Consider the following 17,828-nt stretch of genomic DNA (forward strand, 5'->3'; position numbering starts at 1 on the left):
AATTTCGAAATTGCACATTTTGCATTCTACTATTCTAACTGGCAGCAGTAAATTGAGACCTGAGTGAGTTTTTTAAAATTGTATTTTTTGGGGGAAATTGATCCGAGGACTTAGTGGACTTAGAAATTGATCCGAGGACTTAGAGGACTTAGAAATTGATCCGAGGACTCAAAAGTGGCCAGTTGCTTATCCCTGGCCTATTTACTTTACCAAGGAAAATAACATTTCATACTGAGTGGAGACCTAAAAACTATGTGTGAAAGGAAACTTTATTCCAACAAGTGTAGGACAACAGAACTATGGACCATCAACACTAGAAATATGTTTTATTCACAAATCTCAATAAATCAATCAAAAAACAACACCAGAATTCTAGGTTTCCTTTTATTTACATAATTATACAAAAATACAGCTTCATGATCAAAGTAATACAGTTCTGTGTTCAAGATATGAGTGTGGAGAGAAACAGCAGTAAGCTACATAGACAATAGGGAAATGAATTTTGCCAATATAAAGAACCCACAAAGAGATGGACTGTATTTAATTCTCTTTGACAGCAAAAGAAAACTCTGAGAATGTTCACAATACCTCAAAAAGTATATCAAGGTTCATTTCCCATGGAATAAACTGGCTGGTCAGTATCCAACATGAGAAATATCATATACATTTGATAGATATGATGTGTCTTTTTTTGATGATGTCTTTTCACAAAACCATTTTTTAAATGGAAATTTACATTCGTTTGCACTGATGGTGCAAGAAATGTCCAAATGTATTAAGCAAATGTTACAGTGTTATTTTCATTGCAGTGCTTTACAGCTTTCTTAATTTATCTTCCAGACATGGACATTTTATAAATAATCTCTGATACACATAGCACATTAGCTAATAGGACTATCATAACATTGACACTACATATGTAGGATCTTAATTTGAGCCAGTTTGCTACAGCAAAAACATAATCCTGCAGCAACAGGAAATGTGAGTTATTATGTGGATTATAATTAATGACCATTTTTGTAGCGGTGGATCCATTTTTCGTAACTTCAGAAGCCGTTTTAAACATCAAATGCAGTACAAGTTTTACATTTCTCCTGCAACAGGTTGATCAAATTAAGATTCTACATCTTTAGTTTGGCACCATCTTTATACTGTTGTGAGTGTGACGCAAAGACAATAATACTAAATTACTTTGGTTACAGCATCGGTACAACTACATCACGAGCTTCAGTGAATTTTCCCTTTTGCTGAGCAAATCTGTAATGTACCTCAGCATGGAAAACCAACCAAACATACAGTCTAACAACTTAGAATTGTACAAGTATGCTGCATCCTTGCACAGGAGGTTGGTGGCACCTTAATTGGGGAGGACAGGCTTGTGGTAATGGCTGGAGTGGAATTAGTGGAATGGTATTAAATACCACCATTCATTTCATTTGCTCCGTTCCAGCCATTATTATGAGCCATCCTCCCCTCAGCAGCCTCCACTGCGTCCTAGGTCCCAATAAATGAATAGGTGCACTACACATAGAGAGAGAAGCACAAGACACGTGCCTTTAGAAATTGTAGCAGATAATTACAAGCATAGAATAAAGGTGTTTTGCTCAACTCTAGGACAACATTACGCAATATATAGTACTGTCCTATACAATAAAAACACAGAAAACTCAACAAAGTATAGCCAAGGTTGTCTATACGTATGCTTAACTTGGGCAGGAGCTCACCGGAGCTGAGTACCGGAGCTGAGTACCGGAGCTGAGTACCGGAGCTGAGTACCGGAGCTGAGTACCGGAGCTGAGTACCGGAGCTGAGTACCGGAGCTGAGTACCGGAGCTGAGTACCGGCATCTTACATTTTTCTACTGCCTGTTCTTCTTCTAGAATATTAGCTGAAAAGTATTGTGGAGCTCCTGCACCTAAATAAAAACAGTACCAGCATGTAAAATGAGTACCGGCACCTACTGTATTTCAGTCCAAGTCAAGCACTGCTGCCAATAGAGTAAAACACAATGTGGAAATACTACAGTAAAAAAATAACCCTTTTTAATACAATTGTACAGAAAAAAAACGTAACAATTTAACTGATGTAGCTAACATGTGCAAGAACACTTTCAAGAAATGAAGTGATTGATTCCCACTCAGTTGTGTATTTCATTTCCACTGGTATAAAAACCTAATCAATTCTCTTTCTCCTCAGGTGAAAAAAGCTCACTTTTGTGTGATTGCACCAGGCAATATAAAAACAGTTCTATATTTTTGTGACAAAAGTACAGACTACTAGTTGACGATGATACACAAAGACATGGAACTTCCAGAGCCTGATAGTTTCTGCATCATATGAGGCTGCATGTCAATCATCTAAAGTGGCTTCCTCTCCATCGTTACAGATCTAGTCATATTTAGTTTATTAACACAGGCTAGTTGAAAGCGATATGGAGAACGCCTACATGGAATTAGTTTTCACCGGTCCAGTTTTCTAAAGTCAGCAATGACGTGGAAAAGAGACAAGGAAAGGAAGCCACTTTACACTACTTACATGAACCCTAAGATGCATGAAATGACTCAGGCAACGACAAGATCCCTGGAAGAGTCTTGGAAGTCATATAATGAATGAATGGCTATGAGACTGAAATCAACAAGAGTGATATCTGATCCAAGAGATAGTGACCCGGGATCATGTCAGTGATGGTGACCCTCATCCAATTCGTTCAGAGTTGAGCTGCCTCTTCTGCTGCCATCATTCAATGAAATGTTTCTGACAACAGAAGTTAGTTGTTGCAACATGGGTGATCATGTCCGTTTTCTGACCAATGCCACAAGTGGAATTATTTTCGGTAAGTCACACAGCATTGACGAGTATGGGAGGCGTTTCCGAAAAGCTTTGTAGCTAACAAGGTACTTTATTTCTCTCCACAACTATAGACCCAGACCACTTGTAGAACAGAAAAGTGCTATATTCAAATAATTTAGCTCATTTAGACAGGCAGACAAATTCTGATCTTTTTTTCACCAATCAGATCAGCTCTGAAAAGGATGTCAAAAGACCAATTAGTGGTAAAAATATCAGAATTAGGCTGCCTGTCTAAACGCAGCTATAGATTTTAAAGATTTTTAAACACATTTTTATGAAAGTGTAGCCACTGTGATTTGTTAAGAGACATTCAGAGCCGCCCCACTGGGTACAGAAGTCAGTTCAACGTCTAGTTTTGATTTACATTTGGTTGAGTTGTTAACTAACGTGAATTCAATGTGAAATCAACAACAAATGTCACCATGTCATAGGATTTAAAGGTTGGGTGAAAAAAATATGAAATGCCCTCACGTTCAAATCCAATCAGTTTTCCACGTTGATTCAACGTCATCGCATAGATTTTGGGGGGTTGAAATGATGTGGAAACAACGTTGATTCAACCAGTTTGTGCCCAGTGGGACATAAGCCAAGAAGCTTTCATGAAGCTCACCCTGATGACCCAAACTGGCCAGATCAGTTCTCCTTTAGCCCTTCCCTTTAAATGAAACAGATCTGACCAATTAACTTGACTTGAGTCCTGTTTCATCTTGACTGTTGGGCAGTGACAAGGGAGCACCATAAGTGTAAGTATCCAGCACTTTTCTCTCACAGTCTGTAAAAACCCCCAGAAAACCCCACAACCACACATGGTTGCTCTCAGAAGTCAGAGTCAGCATCCATAAGCTCCGCCTCCATCAGGTTGGTTCTAGAGTGGATCTGCCCCCACTCCGCCCTCCTTTGACCCCCCTGCGACCTCCCCACGTGGTCTGTCCTCCCAGACAGCCCTGCCATAGGCGCCACCTCCCCGGAGTAGTGGAACGCTCCATTGGGCTGCCAGAAGGAGAGGGGTGGTTGTTGGGGGCGGCAGCGAGGCCCCAGGCCGAGGTCCTCTGGCAGGTCGCTGAGGGAGAGGGGGTTGAGGTCAGGGTACCTGCTCCTCTGGCTAGAGGAGGCCCCCAGGGCTCCTCCGTACCTCTCCTGGTAGGGCAGGGGATGAGAGGGCCTAAACTCTGGGTAAGAGCCTGGAAGGACGTCCTCAGCCTCCTGGTGCTGCCTCAGATTGGCCACCAGGCTCCTGTGGCCGGGCAGCTTGGGTAGCCGTGGCACCGAACTGGTGCCAAACTCTCGCTGACGGTAGCCCTGGTGTTCGGCCAGCTCCTCCAGAGGACGCGCCTCCTTCTTCCTCTTCTTCCTCTTCTTCTTCCTCTTCATCATCTCAGGGGAGATCTCCGCCTCCACCATCCACAGCTTGTTCCTCTCCTCTGGCGGTGGAACTGGGTGAAAGAGCAGGGTGAGATTCAGACTCATAGTGGTAACATGGTAGCAGGATTAAATCAGACTGGTGGCTGAACTGACAATTCTGCAGCCTGGTTATATAATACTGAATACTGCCATTGTGAGCGCAGCATTCGGTCTGGCTTAACCAGGCTAGTAACATAGACCCTGTTTGAATCTGTACATGACTGGATAAGCGAAAGTAAAGGCCTTATCCCATTGCTTTAACCAATCCAACTGTCTACGATCTGTTATCCTTTCAAGAAAGAATGCAATGAACTCAAGGAAGAGTGCAGATGTCAGACAATGTCACTAAGCAGGTGGCAGCTCTCACCAGGTGTCCCTGTAGGGGTGACAGAGATGTCCTGCGGTAGAATGGCGCCCCTCCTGGCCACCATCTTGGTCACATGCTGGGCCCAGGCTGAAGACATCTCGTTGGATGGCTCCCCGTTCAGGTCAAAGTTGATGCCAGCTACCAATGAGAAAGAAGACAAGACAGCTCAACCATTACTATCCATTATATAGTAGAGCTCAACCATTACTATCCATTATACAGTAGAAGACCTCAACCATTACTATCCATTATACAGTAGTAGAGCTCAACCATTACTATCCATTATACAGTAGAAGAGCTCAACCATTACTATCCATTATACAGTAGAGCTCAACCATTACTATCCATTATACAGTAGAGCTCAACCATTACTATCCATTATATAGTAGAGCTCAACCATTACTATCCATTATACAGTAGAAGAGTTCAACCATTACTTTCCATTATTCAGTAGAGCTCAACCATTACTATCCATTATATAGTAGAAGAGCTCAACAATTACTATCCATTATACAGTAGAGCTCAACCATTACTATCCATTATACAGTAGAAGAGCTCAACCATTACTATCCATTATACAGTAGAAGAGCTCAACCATTACTATCCATTATACAGTAGAGCTCAACCATTACTATCCATTATACAGTAGAAGAGCTCAACCATTACTATCCATTATACAGTAGAAGAGCTCAACCATTACTATCCATTATACAGTAGAACAGCTCAACCATTACTATCCATTATACAGTAGACCTCAACCATTACTATCCATTATACAGTAGAAGAGCTCAACCATTACTATCCATTATATAGTAGAAGAGCTCAACCATTACTATCCATTATACAGTAGAAGAGCTCAACCATTACTATCCATTATACAGTAGAGCTCAACCATTACTATCCATTATACAGTAGAACTCAACCATTACTATCCATTATATAGTAGAACTCAACCATTACTTTCCATTATATAGTAGAAGAGCTCAACCATTACTTTCCATTATACAGTAGAGCTCAACCATTACTATCCATTATACAGTAGAGCTCAACCATTACTATCCATTATACAGTAGAGCTCAACCATTACTATCCATTATACAGTAGAGCTCAACCATTACTATCCATTATACAGTAGAAGAGCGCAACCATTACTATCCATTATACAGTAGAAGACTTCAACCATTACTATCCATTATACAGTAGAAGAGCTCAACCATTACTATCCATTATACAGTAGAGCTCAACCATTACTATCCATTATACAGTAGAGCTCAACCATTACTATCCATTTAACAGTAGAGCTCAACCATTACTATCCATTATACAGTAGAAGAGCTCAACCATTACTATGCATTCAGCAAAAACCCCAAAGAGGTTATTTATATAGTAGAAGGCTCCCCCTGGAGTCCCCTGCAGTGTTCCAATAACTAACAGTTCATACAGTCCCTCCAACATAAGCAAGCATGCTGGCCACAACCGCCTCAGTGCTTACATTATCTGATGACTCAGTCATTCACTTCTAGTGTCAGACAGACTTCTCAATGACATTCACTACTAGTGTCAGACAGACTTCTCAATGACATTCACTACTAGTGTCAGACAGACTTCTCAATGACATTCACTACTAGTGTCAGACAGACTTCTCAATGACATTCACTACTAGTGTCAGACAGACTTCTCAATGACATTCACTACTAGTGTCAGACAGACTTCTCAATGACATTCACTACTAGTGTCAGACAGACTTCTCAATGACATTCACTACTAGTGTCAGACAGACTTGTCAAAGACATTCACTTTTAGTTGTAATATTGAAGCGTAGTGGAATCTCCATTAATATCAGCCAGGAGTTCCTCAATGATGAAAATAATATGGCATTTCATCTGCATAAAGAGGCATCCAATTCAGCCTTTTGGACAGCTCCTTCCCCGGGTCTTTGTGGACTTACCTACTGGCCCGTCATGAGAGACAGTGTGCATGCTGAAGGACAGCTCCTTTTCCGGGTCTTTGTGGACTTACCTACTGGCCCGTCATGAGAGACAGTGTGCATGCTGAAGGACAGCTCCTTTTCCGTGTCTTTGTGGACTTACCTACTGGCCCGTCATGGGAGACAGTGTGCATGCTGAAGGACAGCTCCTTTTCCGGGTCTTTGTGGACTTACCTACTGGCCCGTCATGAGAGACAGTCTGCATGCTGAAGGACAGCTCCTTCTACAGGTCTTTGTGGACTTACCTACTGGCCCGTCATGAGAGACAGTGTGCATGCTGAAGGACAGCTCCTTCTACAGGTCTTTGTGGACTTACCTACTGGCCCGTCATGAGAGACAGTGTGCATGCTGAAGGACAGCTCCTTCTACAGGTCTTTGTGGACTTACCTACTGGCCCGTCATGAGAGACAGTGTGCATGCTGAAGGACAGCTCCTTCTACGGGTCTTTGGGGACTTACCTACTGGCCTGTCATGAGAGACAGTGTGCATGCTAAAGGACAGCTCCTTCTCCGGGTCTTTGGGGACTTACCTACTGGCCCGTCATGAGAGACAGTGTGCATGCTGAAGGACAGCGCCTTCCCCGGGTCTTTGTGGACTTACCTACTGGCCCGTCATGAGAGACAGTGTGCATGCTGAAGGACAGCTCTTTTTCCGGGTCTTTGTGGAGCTCCTTGCGCTTGGAGAAGGCCTTGGCTATCATCTTGCTCTTCTTTATCCTCTTGGGCTCATCGTCGCTACGGCCGATAACCCTATGACAGGAACAACAGGTAGATAAATCACAAGGTGACAGACAATGTTGACGTATCCCTTGACGTGGCAATCGCGGTAAATTGTGCAGACATTAAAGATGAAATCTGTACTTGGTGAAACTACAACGTCTGTTTGAGATACTACAACAAACAAGTAGTTGCATCAAACAACGAACACTGTATTTTTCCGCTCAGACATCATTGCAGGTGCGATAGAACAGCATAGTATGTACTGAAGAAAACAAAATGTCTGATGCTGGTACTCCTCTCCTCCGTTTCATCAACAAAACAAAAATAATAACAAATGTGCTGGGGGCGAACAGTGGCGCTGTTTCACCTTATGCAGATTTAAGCTTTAATACACAGATAATGCTGTGTGAATGCCTCAGAGAGATAATACAATGTGTAACTCCATACTTGGAATATTGTTTTTAAAGTTCATGTACTATTTTCTTGTAGCCTATTTTCTCACCTTTTATCTACAAGAAAACCCTTTTTGCTACGAAGGGACTGCCGCCCAGTCTAATTGTCTGTGTGTGTTCTAAAGGAAATGGCTGCTTACTTGCACCAGGTGCGTTTCCAGATGAGGATCGTGGCCTTGGTCCACACCCAGGTGCTCATGGCGATGCCCGTGCCGAACATAGAGAACAGATTAATCTTTTCCACCAGTAGACTGGGACGGTTCTTGATAGTACATTCTGGGATCGGCTTGTTGGTCTGATGAGCGATCGTCACATTGGCCTCGCACCTGTTCAAAGCCAGTGCAGTGTTCATCAATCAATCCTCAGAGCTCTTTTTTACACAGGCAGTTTCTTTTGCTGTGGTAAAATACTCTACATACCCACACCCACTGTAAAGCCATATAAATGAGGCATATTCACATACTGTTGACATTAACCAGTTGTTTACTTGTTCAGACAGGAAAGAGAAATGTACATTTCTGAGGTGAAATTCATACCAGTCCACTCAAAGTCAACAGAGTGGAGAAATAAGGCTGCATTCACAGCACAACAAACCGGTAGGGCTGTGGTTACCACCAGTCTCAACAGCATCATCTGCTGGGAATCTCCCACTATCCCATACAACTGAGGGCTTGTTCTAATACTCTTAAATCTCCCACTACACCATACACCTGAGGGCATGTTCCAATACTCTTAAATCTCCCACTACACCATACAACTGAGGGCATGTTCTAATACTCTTAAATCTCCCACTACACCATACACCTGAGGGCATGTTCCAATACTCTTAAATCTCCCACTACACCATACAACTGAGGGCATGTTCTAATACTCTTAAATCTCCCACTACACCATACAACTGAGGGCATGTTCTAATACTCTTAAATCTCCCACTACACCATACAACTGAGGGCATGTTCTAATACTCTTAAATCTCCCACTATCCCATACAACTGAGGGCATGTTCTAATACTCTTAAATCTCCCACTACACCATACAACTGAGGGCATGTTCTAATACTCTTAAATCTCCCACTACACCATACAACTGAGGGCATGTTCTAATACTCTTAAATCTCCCACTACACCATACAACTGAGGGCATGTTCTAATACTCTTAAATCTCCCACTATCCCATACAACTGAGGGCATGTTCTAATACTCTTAAATCTCCCACTACACCATACACCTGAGGGCATGTTCTAATACTCTTAAATCTCCCACTACACCATACAATCGAGGGTGTGTTCTAATACTCTTAAATCTCCCACTACACCATACAACTGGGGCCATGTTCCAATACTCTTAAATCTCTTATTACATCATACAATTGGGGCCATGTTCCAATACTCTTAAATCTCCTATTACATCATACAACTGGGGCCATGTACCCATACTCTTAAATCTCCAACTACATCATACAACTGGAGCCATGTTCCAATACTCTTAAATCTCCAACTACATCATACAACTGGGGCCATGTTCCAATACTCTTAAATGTATATTTCCTTCCTCCCTTCCTTGAAGTAATCCCTCGTCTGTCACATTGGATTGATGTAGGGAAACTTTCCAAGGCAAAGCTTTTACCAATTATGTAATGTCAAATATCGGTGATTATTCCCATGTTCTGAGAAAATATATTAATTTTTTTTGAGTATTCCAAAGGGCCCAGAAGTCCTTAGGTCCTCAACACCTGTTTTGAAGTTGCAGTGTTGAATGTAGTTTGGGGTTACTGTAGGCTACATGAGGAGAAAAGGAACTCACAACACATATTCTCTGAAGCTCTTCTCCCACTCAGCCTGGTTGAAGAAGTCATAGAAGTGGCAGCCAAATGTGATTAAGACAAAGCCAAACGCCAGGAACCCAAATATACCTGATGAAGAGGAATTACACAAATGATTAGGGATATTTGAAATTCCAGAAAACTCAGGAGTCAGGACACAATATACTTTATATAAGATAAAACCAAGGTGTTATATAACATATATCGTGCAACAGAATCTACTATATCGGGCAACAGAATCTACTATATCGTGCAACAGAATCTACTATATCGTGCAACAGAATCTACAGTCAATCTATGATGAGGCAATTTAAGTGGCCTCATAAGGTTTATTCTAGCATGCCATTGTAGCATTTCTTGGGGGGGGGGGGGGGGGCAGTGCTAGGTCTAACTAGGATCGCCTGACCCAAAGGCAGTGGATCTAACCACTGCTTCAAGAAAGCTAGCTCCCTTGTGGAAGCGGTTATCTGTCTTTTCAACACTAGCTGGGTTTGTTACACTGTTATGCCAGTGGTTTGACTCTGGATATCTGGAGATTTACAGCGAAGGGGTCATACCAAGTCTTAGCATTGTTTCGTTGATTTTGCTCGCTGCCTTCTCACTCAGAAGACCCGGGTGGTTACTCTTGATGGAGAACAACGTCATGACTCCTGCAGAAACAAACAGAGGAAATCACTTTGGGAACGTCTATTTATTTGGTAGCGTTTAAATCCTGAAATATGAAAATGTCTTGTTTTTTGGGTTTGAGAGAACTCACCTCGTATGAGGAAATAGCCACCAATGACAAGCACAACTCCAATGGGAGCCAACACAAAGCCAGCACGGTAGCGGTAGTTCTTATAGCCCACGAAACAGATCCCACTGACAGAGTCTCCGTCCACCTGTGTCAAACAACAGAGACCAGAAACACATACATGTGTTTGAATGACATAACGGCATAAAAGATCAATCATTTGGAAAACAAGCAATTCTGTCATTGTCTTTCCATCATGAAAAGGGAATAAATGAAGTTGTCTCTAAACTGTAGACACTGTTTGGGATTACCCTTTCGCAAAGTAACACTCAACTTAAAGCCTGCTGGTATAAAGCATTAAGATTCAGTTACAATGCATTGTGAGACTTGTCATAAGCATGTATAATGTGTTATTATCATAAGTATTATACATCTCAAATCACAGTAATGACTATTTTCAACAGCTAAAAGAAATGGTAGGTGTTCCATACCTCAGCGGTGGCTAGAATAGCCACAGTGAGGATGAAGGGGACGGACCATGTGACCATGTGGAAGTATGAGGTCCTGCCCGACAGGGGCTGGTGGGTGGTGCCCAGGGCCTTGAAGGACGTGTGCCAGGCGTAGGTCAGCATGACAAACCAGATCACCCCAGACATCAGGGAGTAGTAGACGAGGCTGAAGATGATGACACACGACAGAGTCTCGGTAGACCTGGATGGAGAGCGAGCGAGAGAGAGAGAGAGAGAGAGAGAGAGAGAGAGAGAGAGAGAGAGAGAGAGAGAGAGAGAGAGAGAGAGAGAGAGAGAAGGAAGTTAATGACTCAATCATTTTTAAGAGTACACTGCCATTGCATTGGCTGTATGTGTGTTATTAATTATTTGAAAATGTCAATCAATCAGCCAACCAATCAACCAATCAAGTTTGAGAAACAAAGCGAACTTGTGAAAACGAACCTCCTGACTCCTGTACTAGCTAAATACAAGACCTACGAACCTCACCGGAAGATTCAAGAAATACTCCTTAAAATTGTATTTTCACATCTTATCTCATAATACTCCCACTTTCTTTCAACCCCTTCAATTTGTGTGAACAGTGTATGTGTGTGTCTCAGGGGGTTGGGTCGTAAGCAAAAACCACAATTGATTGACAATAAAATGTTAAGTGTTCTCCTTCTTCACTTACGAGGGCTCCCCTAAACGCATGGTGTTGTCACTCTTACACACGATCTCTTTGCGAGCTCCATCCATGAACTGAGCCAGCCAGCCGATACTGCCCATGAAGAAACAGGTATTGATGTAGAAGAGGATGACGGCGGGGTAACGGTTTGAATTCTTCCAGTCCGCCAGAAAGGTGGCCTGTGAAAGGAGAGAGGGAAAGAGAGAGGGAGAGAAAAGATGAATATAAATGGAAAACACTTTTTTCTGTCCTTAGAAAGGCCAACTCACCGAAACACATAGTTCTCCGCAAATTACTAACAATATCAGATAATAAAAAGTATTTGCTTTGACAACTTCTGTGAAAAGCAGTATGAACCCATTATCTGAAAAAGAATGGTATGTGTGTTACAATACCAGTATCTTCATTCCATTTGTAATCTCAAATATAAAAGTTAAAAGTCAAGTCAAAAAAAGTTGTTGCTAACAGCTGCAAGTTACACTTGGAATTATGGGTAATGTTGTCCACAACACTGCTGTGTGAAGCTCACCAGAGTGAAAAAGGTGCAGAGCAGGGTGACGGTGCCGAACACAGCGATGTAGGCGTGCATGTCCGAGTGCTCCTCGTCGGTGAACAGGGGGTTGTTGCACTGGATGCCGCAGCCTTCCACATCTTTGTACCAGCTGGCCTGAACGTCTGTCTTCACCAGGGGGGCTTCGCAGTGTCCCGAAGTGTTGAACTTCAGCTTCTGCACCTCGTTCTGTCTCACCGTGGACGGAAGGCACAGTGAGCTCATATTGTCACTCTGTTTGGTCTATTTTTCATGATGCGTACGCCTCAATATTATATAGTATTTTATAAACTGGGTGGTTCGAGCTCTGAATGCTGATTGGCTGACAGCTGTTGTATATCAGACCGTATACCATGAGTACGACAAAACATTTATTTGAACTGCTCTAATTATGTTGGGTAATCAGTTTATAATAACAATAAGGCACCTCAGGGGTAACAAAATGTGGAAAACGTCAAGAGGTCAGAATACTTTCTGAATGCACTGTATATAATATATTATAGTATTATAGAGTATAATATCGACAGCCATTTTAGACTGAAAAACAATGGCACTAGCCTGTTGACTAGATGGGTGGCTCCATGGAGAGGCCACCCACTGGGCACAGACTACAATTCAACATCTACTCCACGTTGGTTCAATGTAATTTCATTGAAATGACGAGGAAACAACGTTGATTCGACCAGTGTGTGCCCAGGGTTGACAGTGCTGAAGCCCCCTCAATAATTGGCCTAGCACACCATCTGCACACATGCATAGTGAGAGCATCTACCATACCGTGCAGCCCATGGGGTACTTGTCCATCTCCTCACACTTGAGGAAGTTGGGCCAGCCCCTCTCCTGGTCCACGATGCTGCAGGGGCGACGCGTAGCCTGGCACAGGTGCTGGCTGGGAAGCTCCACCTGCCCGTTGTCACACTTGGGCATGTAGACGGCACACAGCAGGGGCTGGATGACCGCCCAGCAGCGAGGGGCGTTCCTCAGACCTGCATGGGTGAGAAGGGGGGGGTGAGGGACAATAATGTAGCTTGGGTTGACTTCAGTAGACACCAAACGGATGAGAATGCTCCTAAACTGAGAGAAATTGGCAGGTAGGTACCATAAGAAACGCTCATTTTAGTTTTTCTGCAGTGAAACATTTTGCTACGGTGTGCCCTAATGAACACAAACCTGGTGCTCCAGTCTGTTTGTGCCTTATCAAACTCCTCTCTGGGTTTGTTCATTCATTGTCATGCCAACTATCTAAGTACGGTATGACATGACAACTATAATAGTGTTGGCTACAGCATATACAGAATGAGACCAGTCTGGATATAAATAATAGATATTCATCACTTCAGTGTGGTGAGGATGATGATGGTGGTCACTGGGGTCAGGAGATAAATAGGACCTGGATGTTGATGATGGTGGTCACTGGGGTCAGGACATAAATAGGACCTGAATGTTGATGATGGTGGTCACTAGGGTCAGGACATAAATAGGACCTGGATGTTGATGATGGTGGTCACTAGGGTCAGGACATAAATAGGACCTGGACGTTGACCCTGACTGGGATTGGTAGCTGGGGCCAGTGTCTATCAACTCAACACCTCAGCTGTTATGCCAAGAGCTCCAAACCTCTTGATGAGGCAGCTAGCATTACAATATCATGCACTTGGAAGGTCACTAGTTGTGTGGTCTGTTGTTTTTCCCATGGTGGGGGTGGGGAGTGGGGATGGGAACCACTCTACAGATCAGCTGAGGATTAGTGGAAGGAAATGCAGGTTGATGGATCACTAATGAGTGTTTATTAATGTGCAGGAATATCTAACACGTCAGAGAGAATCTTTTCTTTTCTTTATTTGCTCTTAACCCCCATTTCCTGCATAAGTCCTATTCCCATGTATTTGGTCATTACAAAAACGATCCATTTGGAGGGGCCCTCAATATTTCATTGCCTAGTTAACAGGCTACACTATAACAATTAACCTACTGACCTCGCATGTAACCATATCTACCTTAATGTTTAATAGCACAGTGTAATACATCTTATTACACAAATATTATATAGTGCTACTTATAATAGAACATTCTGTTTATGTCAAATGGCAAGGTTAAGACTAAATAATCACAAGCAAAAGTTCAATGAATAATCACTAGTGAAAGTTCAACGAATAAAATACATAGATTTTATTTTACGTTTCCTTTTGCAAATGACAATATGAGCATCTAGATTGCATCTGATGCTAATAGAGGGAGTGGGGTCTGCACTTAATAACGCAACACAAATCTATAATACGTTTGTCAATTTATTTAATTTCAATTACAGTAAATGAAAAACATGACCCCTTTGTACCTATGCTTATTAACCAAATACAGGCTTACCAGACCACATGGCCAACTTCTCAAATGCTTCGTCTTGGGTACTTGAGTCTTCAGCCAAGGCAAGAGACGTGTGCGTGTACGGTAGTGGGGACCCAAGACATGTATTATATTTAAGCACTTCACATGTTGTAGTTTTCTTGCAGAAATCATTGAAAATTGTTTCGTTTCTCTGTACCGTTACCGCATGAGTAACCAGAAAGGAGGCAGCCCAAACGCAAAGCATCCCCAACCCACCAACAATGGAACTCCATCCACGGGAAGACATCTTGGAGATTCAACGGTGCAACTTTGTTTCCAGGAAGAAAAAAATTATACTTTGTATTCCAGTAATCTAAAAAGTAACCGTTAATAAAAATAGCACGAAGTGCTCTTGTTCACTTGATGCCGAATGTAACATTATGATACAATGAAACGAAACGTTTTCCCAGTTTTCACACAGTCCCGAACTTTTTCATTTAGCATTTTGTCATGTAGTCCTTGATTTGGAATTCCCTACACACAATCCGATCGCCACCAAAAAACGAAAAGATGCATGCATGATATTCAATTAAAATCAAGTGGAACTATTCCTTCCGCTGTTTTTGTTGGATATGCCTATTAAAAAGAAATCAAAGTAACAGATTCACCCTCCCCCACAACTTGCCGTGAAAAGTCTGAAACTGTAACATGATCTCTAGTCTACGCGCTCCAACCCCCTCGCGCTCCCACTTTCCCCTCTTTTGCTGAAAAAAAACTATTTTCATTTCATCTATGTAGACCTATCCCAAAAATGGGCAGTTTTGGGGTATTTCTATAGAATTCTGCGATGTGTCTGATGGAGTTTGGTCTTTGTTTTTCTCGCTTGCAGTCGTGTCTGCTATTTTGTTCTGCCTCTGGTATGCACATGGTGGGGGAGAGCCAAAGTAACAAAACCCTGTCATCCCATCCCCCTCGCCATGGGTAAAACTATGCCTTATAGGAATACCAAAACAATCTCTCTCCTACCAGGACAGACTGCAGTAAGAAAGCCATCTGTGTACCTTTATATCATTTGCTTGTTTGTTTAATCGTCCGTTCATTTAGAGCCAATATTTCTGACACAACACATTCGTCAAATCAATCAGAATCAAATGTTATTGTCACCTGCTTCGTAAACAACAGGTGTAGACAGTGAAACGCTTACTCATGGGCCCTTACCAACACTGCAGAATACAATACATAAATAAAACAAATAATAATATTTAACAAAAAATTGTAACACAAGGAATACATACATAATGAGAAATGATAGCTTGGCTATATAACTGGAGTACCTTAAGACACTCACTTTGTTCATTTCCAAAAACAAGTCTTTGAAAGATCTCCAAAGACCCATATTGTCCTCCACGACTTACATCTGACCGTACCTCCTACATTTGCACTTGTTGCTATTAAGAATGAATAGATTTGCAATCACAGACTGATCAGTTATGTTGGTGTGAACAAGCATTTCAGTAGTCTCTTCGATAGTACTTCAAATCTGTGATTAAACTAGAGCCTCACTTTGCCATACAATTGAAATCTTAGTGAATATGCGAGCACAGTAGGCTATATTTCTTTGTCATCCCACTCCAAAGACTGTTCATTCACCACCACAAAAATGGTAACTGCAAGTTTATCCGCCAGCGGCATGCCAGTAGCCACTCAGGGAAAGTTTGTTGTCGTGGACATAAACAAGTCAATTATCCACTCCTTAGGCTACTTTGATTCTAAAAGATCAGACAAGATTGTCATTTTCTCTGCTTAAATTGCACAGTTTCTAAACGAGTGTGCAGCCTACTGTATGGGTGTTGGTTGGGGGATGGGATGGCCTGGTGGAATTATAAATAATGAATAACTTCATGGCATTTTGGATGTGTAAAAAAAGTTTGTCTTGTTTATTTCCTCCCAGTCCATATTAAATCAGTTTCCTAGGAGACCCTCATAATGGAAATGTGGATTCTCTCTCCCAGTTAAGGTAGCACTGCTCTTCACCCGAATGAGACCTCAAACTGACCAAGAAAACTTTCAGAGGTTGATTATACGTTAACTGTAAATGAAGCCATAAGTGACTGACATTGGTCAGATTTAAGATTCTGTCTATATCAACCAATGGGACAGCCACACTGTAGATTTAATGAATGTTTCATCATTCACATAGCCAGAACACCATACAGTCTCAAACAATCCTCTTCGTGCTTGTGATGTGATCAAAGTCTCTCTCTAACCTGACCGTTATAGGGCAGTGCATTAGATGTAATGCTCCAACAGCCTACCTCCTGCTGGTTGAAATGACAATGGATGTTTTGTTTTTGGACTGTGCTGTATGAATGAGGGGAGCCCCATGTTTCCCCATCGTTCTCTCTGAGTGAAGCATTGGGCCTCCTTAAAACCCACAGCAACATGGCTGTCTGAGAATGAGTCAGGGAGAGACCAGGACCACACACAGAGCACGTGGGCCCCTCACTGGAGCACCCGGCCAAATCTCTCTTGCTTTCTCTGCGCACGCACGCACGCACGCACGCATACATATTAGTAGTAGGGACTGTGCCTAAGTCCTGTGTGTTAATGAACCTGCAACTTCCTACAGAACACACTGTCGCTGATGTCTCAATGCCTGCCTCTGAATAACTTCCCCCATCACACTGACATTATGAACACCTGGCCTGTAGGCCTATAATGTTATAGTTCATGCAATTAGTTAAAACAACTGCAAGGCCATGTGCACAAAGCAGAAAGGTGTTTGGAGAAGAAGGGCTTCACATGCAGGAGTGTGTGTGCTCCCAAGCCCAGGCACATCAGATTTCAGGCCAGGAATGCATCTAAGCTCAGGTTTTCATTTGCCAAACGGGGTGGAGAGGAACCATTTTAATGTTTGACGTCTGACTGTTCACAGCTATATTAGACTTTCAGCCCCAACTAGCCTGGAATGAACATGAGTGTTTGCAACCAAATCATGGAACATTTTAAAATAAAAATACACTCAACTCACTTATAATTTCCCCTGCATTTCTATTTCAACATGTTGTGTTGTGGGCAGTAGCAAGACCATACTACACTTGTGTTAAGTATTGCAACACTGGCTGGTACAATCTGTGAAACTGCAGATTAGACAATAAAACAAAATAAGTTTGTGACACAAATGCTTTCACTTGATACTACTGCAGTAATAGAACATATAGTTGTGTAACCTGTTGTCACAATGGTGATTATAGACACATTTGGAGAGGTTGGAGGTCAGTAGCCATTTATGCCTTTATCCATTTGTCATTTTCTCTCACGCTACCTCAACCCCTATGTCCTCATCGCCCACCCACTGACAGGTCACAACAAGCCATCTGGGAGTACAATACAGGGAAAGAATGTCACGAGACTCTTAAATATACAGTAACACTTCATTTTAGACCACCG

The 17,828-nt window shown here is 42.3% G+C and overlaps 1 protein-coding gene across 1 annotated transcript; it reads right to left on the minus strand.

Moving 5' to 3' along the window:
* Positions 1–370: 370 nt before the first annotated feature.
* smo (smoothened, frizzled class receptor) lies at positions 371–15,943 on the minus strand. The gene is made up of 12 exons (XM_090200984.1): positions 14,421–15,943; positions 12,834–13,042; positions 12,036–12,245; positions 11,513–11,685; positions 10,822–11,041; positions 10,355–10,478; positions 10,155–10,247; positions 9,579–9,687; positions 7,917–8,102; positions 7,206–7,354; positions 4,619–4,756; positions 371–4,283 (listed from the first exon to the last, which is right to left on the minus strand). The coding sequence occupies exons 1-12, from the start codon at positions 14,683–14,685 to the stop codon at positions 3,667–3,669; spliced, it is 2,493 nt and encodes an 830-aa protein (XP_090057110.1). The 5' UTR covers positions 14,686–15,943; the 3' UTR covers positions 371–3,666.
* Positions 15,944–17,828: the final 1,885 nt, after the last annotated feature.

Source organism: Oncorhynchus mykiss, chromosome 15 (genome assembly GCF_057628025.1).
Source record: "Oncorhynchus mykiss isolate SJ-2025 chromosome 15, ASM5762802v1, whole genome shotgun sequence".
In the NCBI taxonomy this organism is placed as follows: Eukaryota; Metazoa; Chordata; class Actinopteri; order Salmoniformes; family Salmonidae; genus Oncorhynchus; species Oncorhynchus mykiss.

Excerpts from the sequence above, each read along its gene's own strand:
- smo (XM_090200984.1), bottom strand. The coding sequence starts at position 14,685 with ATGTCTTCCCGTGGATGGAGTTCCATTGTTGGTGGGTTGGGGATGCTT. Across the intron at positions 11,686-12,035 it reads TCTGCACCTTTTTCACTCTG|GCCACCTTTCTGGCGGACTG; the intron begins GTGAGCTTCACA and ends CTCCTTTCACAG. Across the intron at positions 7,355-7,916 it reads TGGAAACGCACCTGGTGCAA|GGTTATCGGCCGTAGCGACG; the intron begins GTAAGCAGCCAT and ends TTCCTGTCATAG.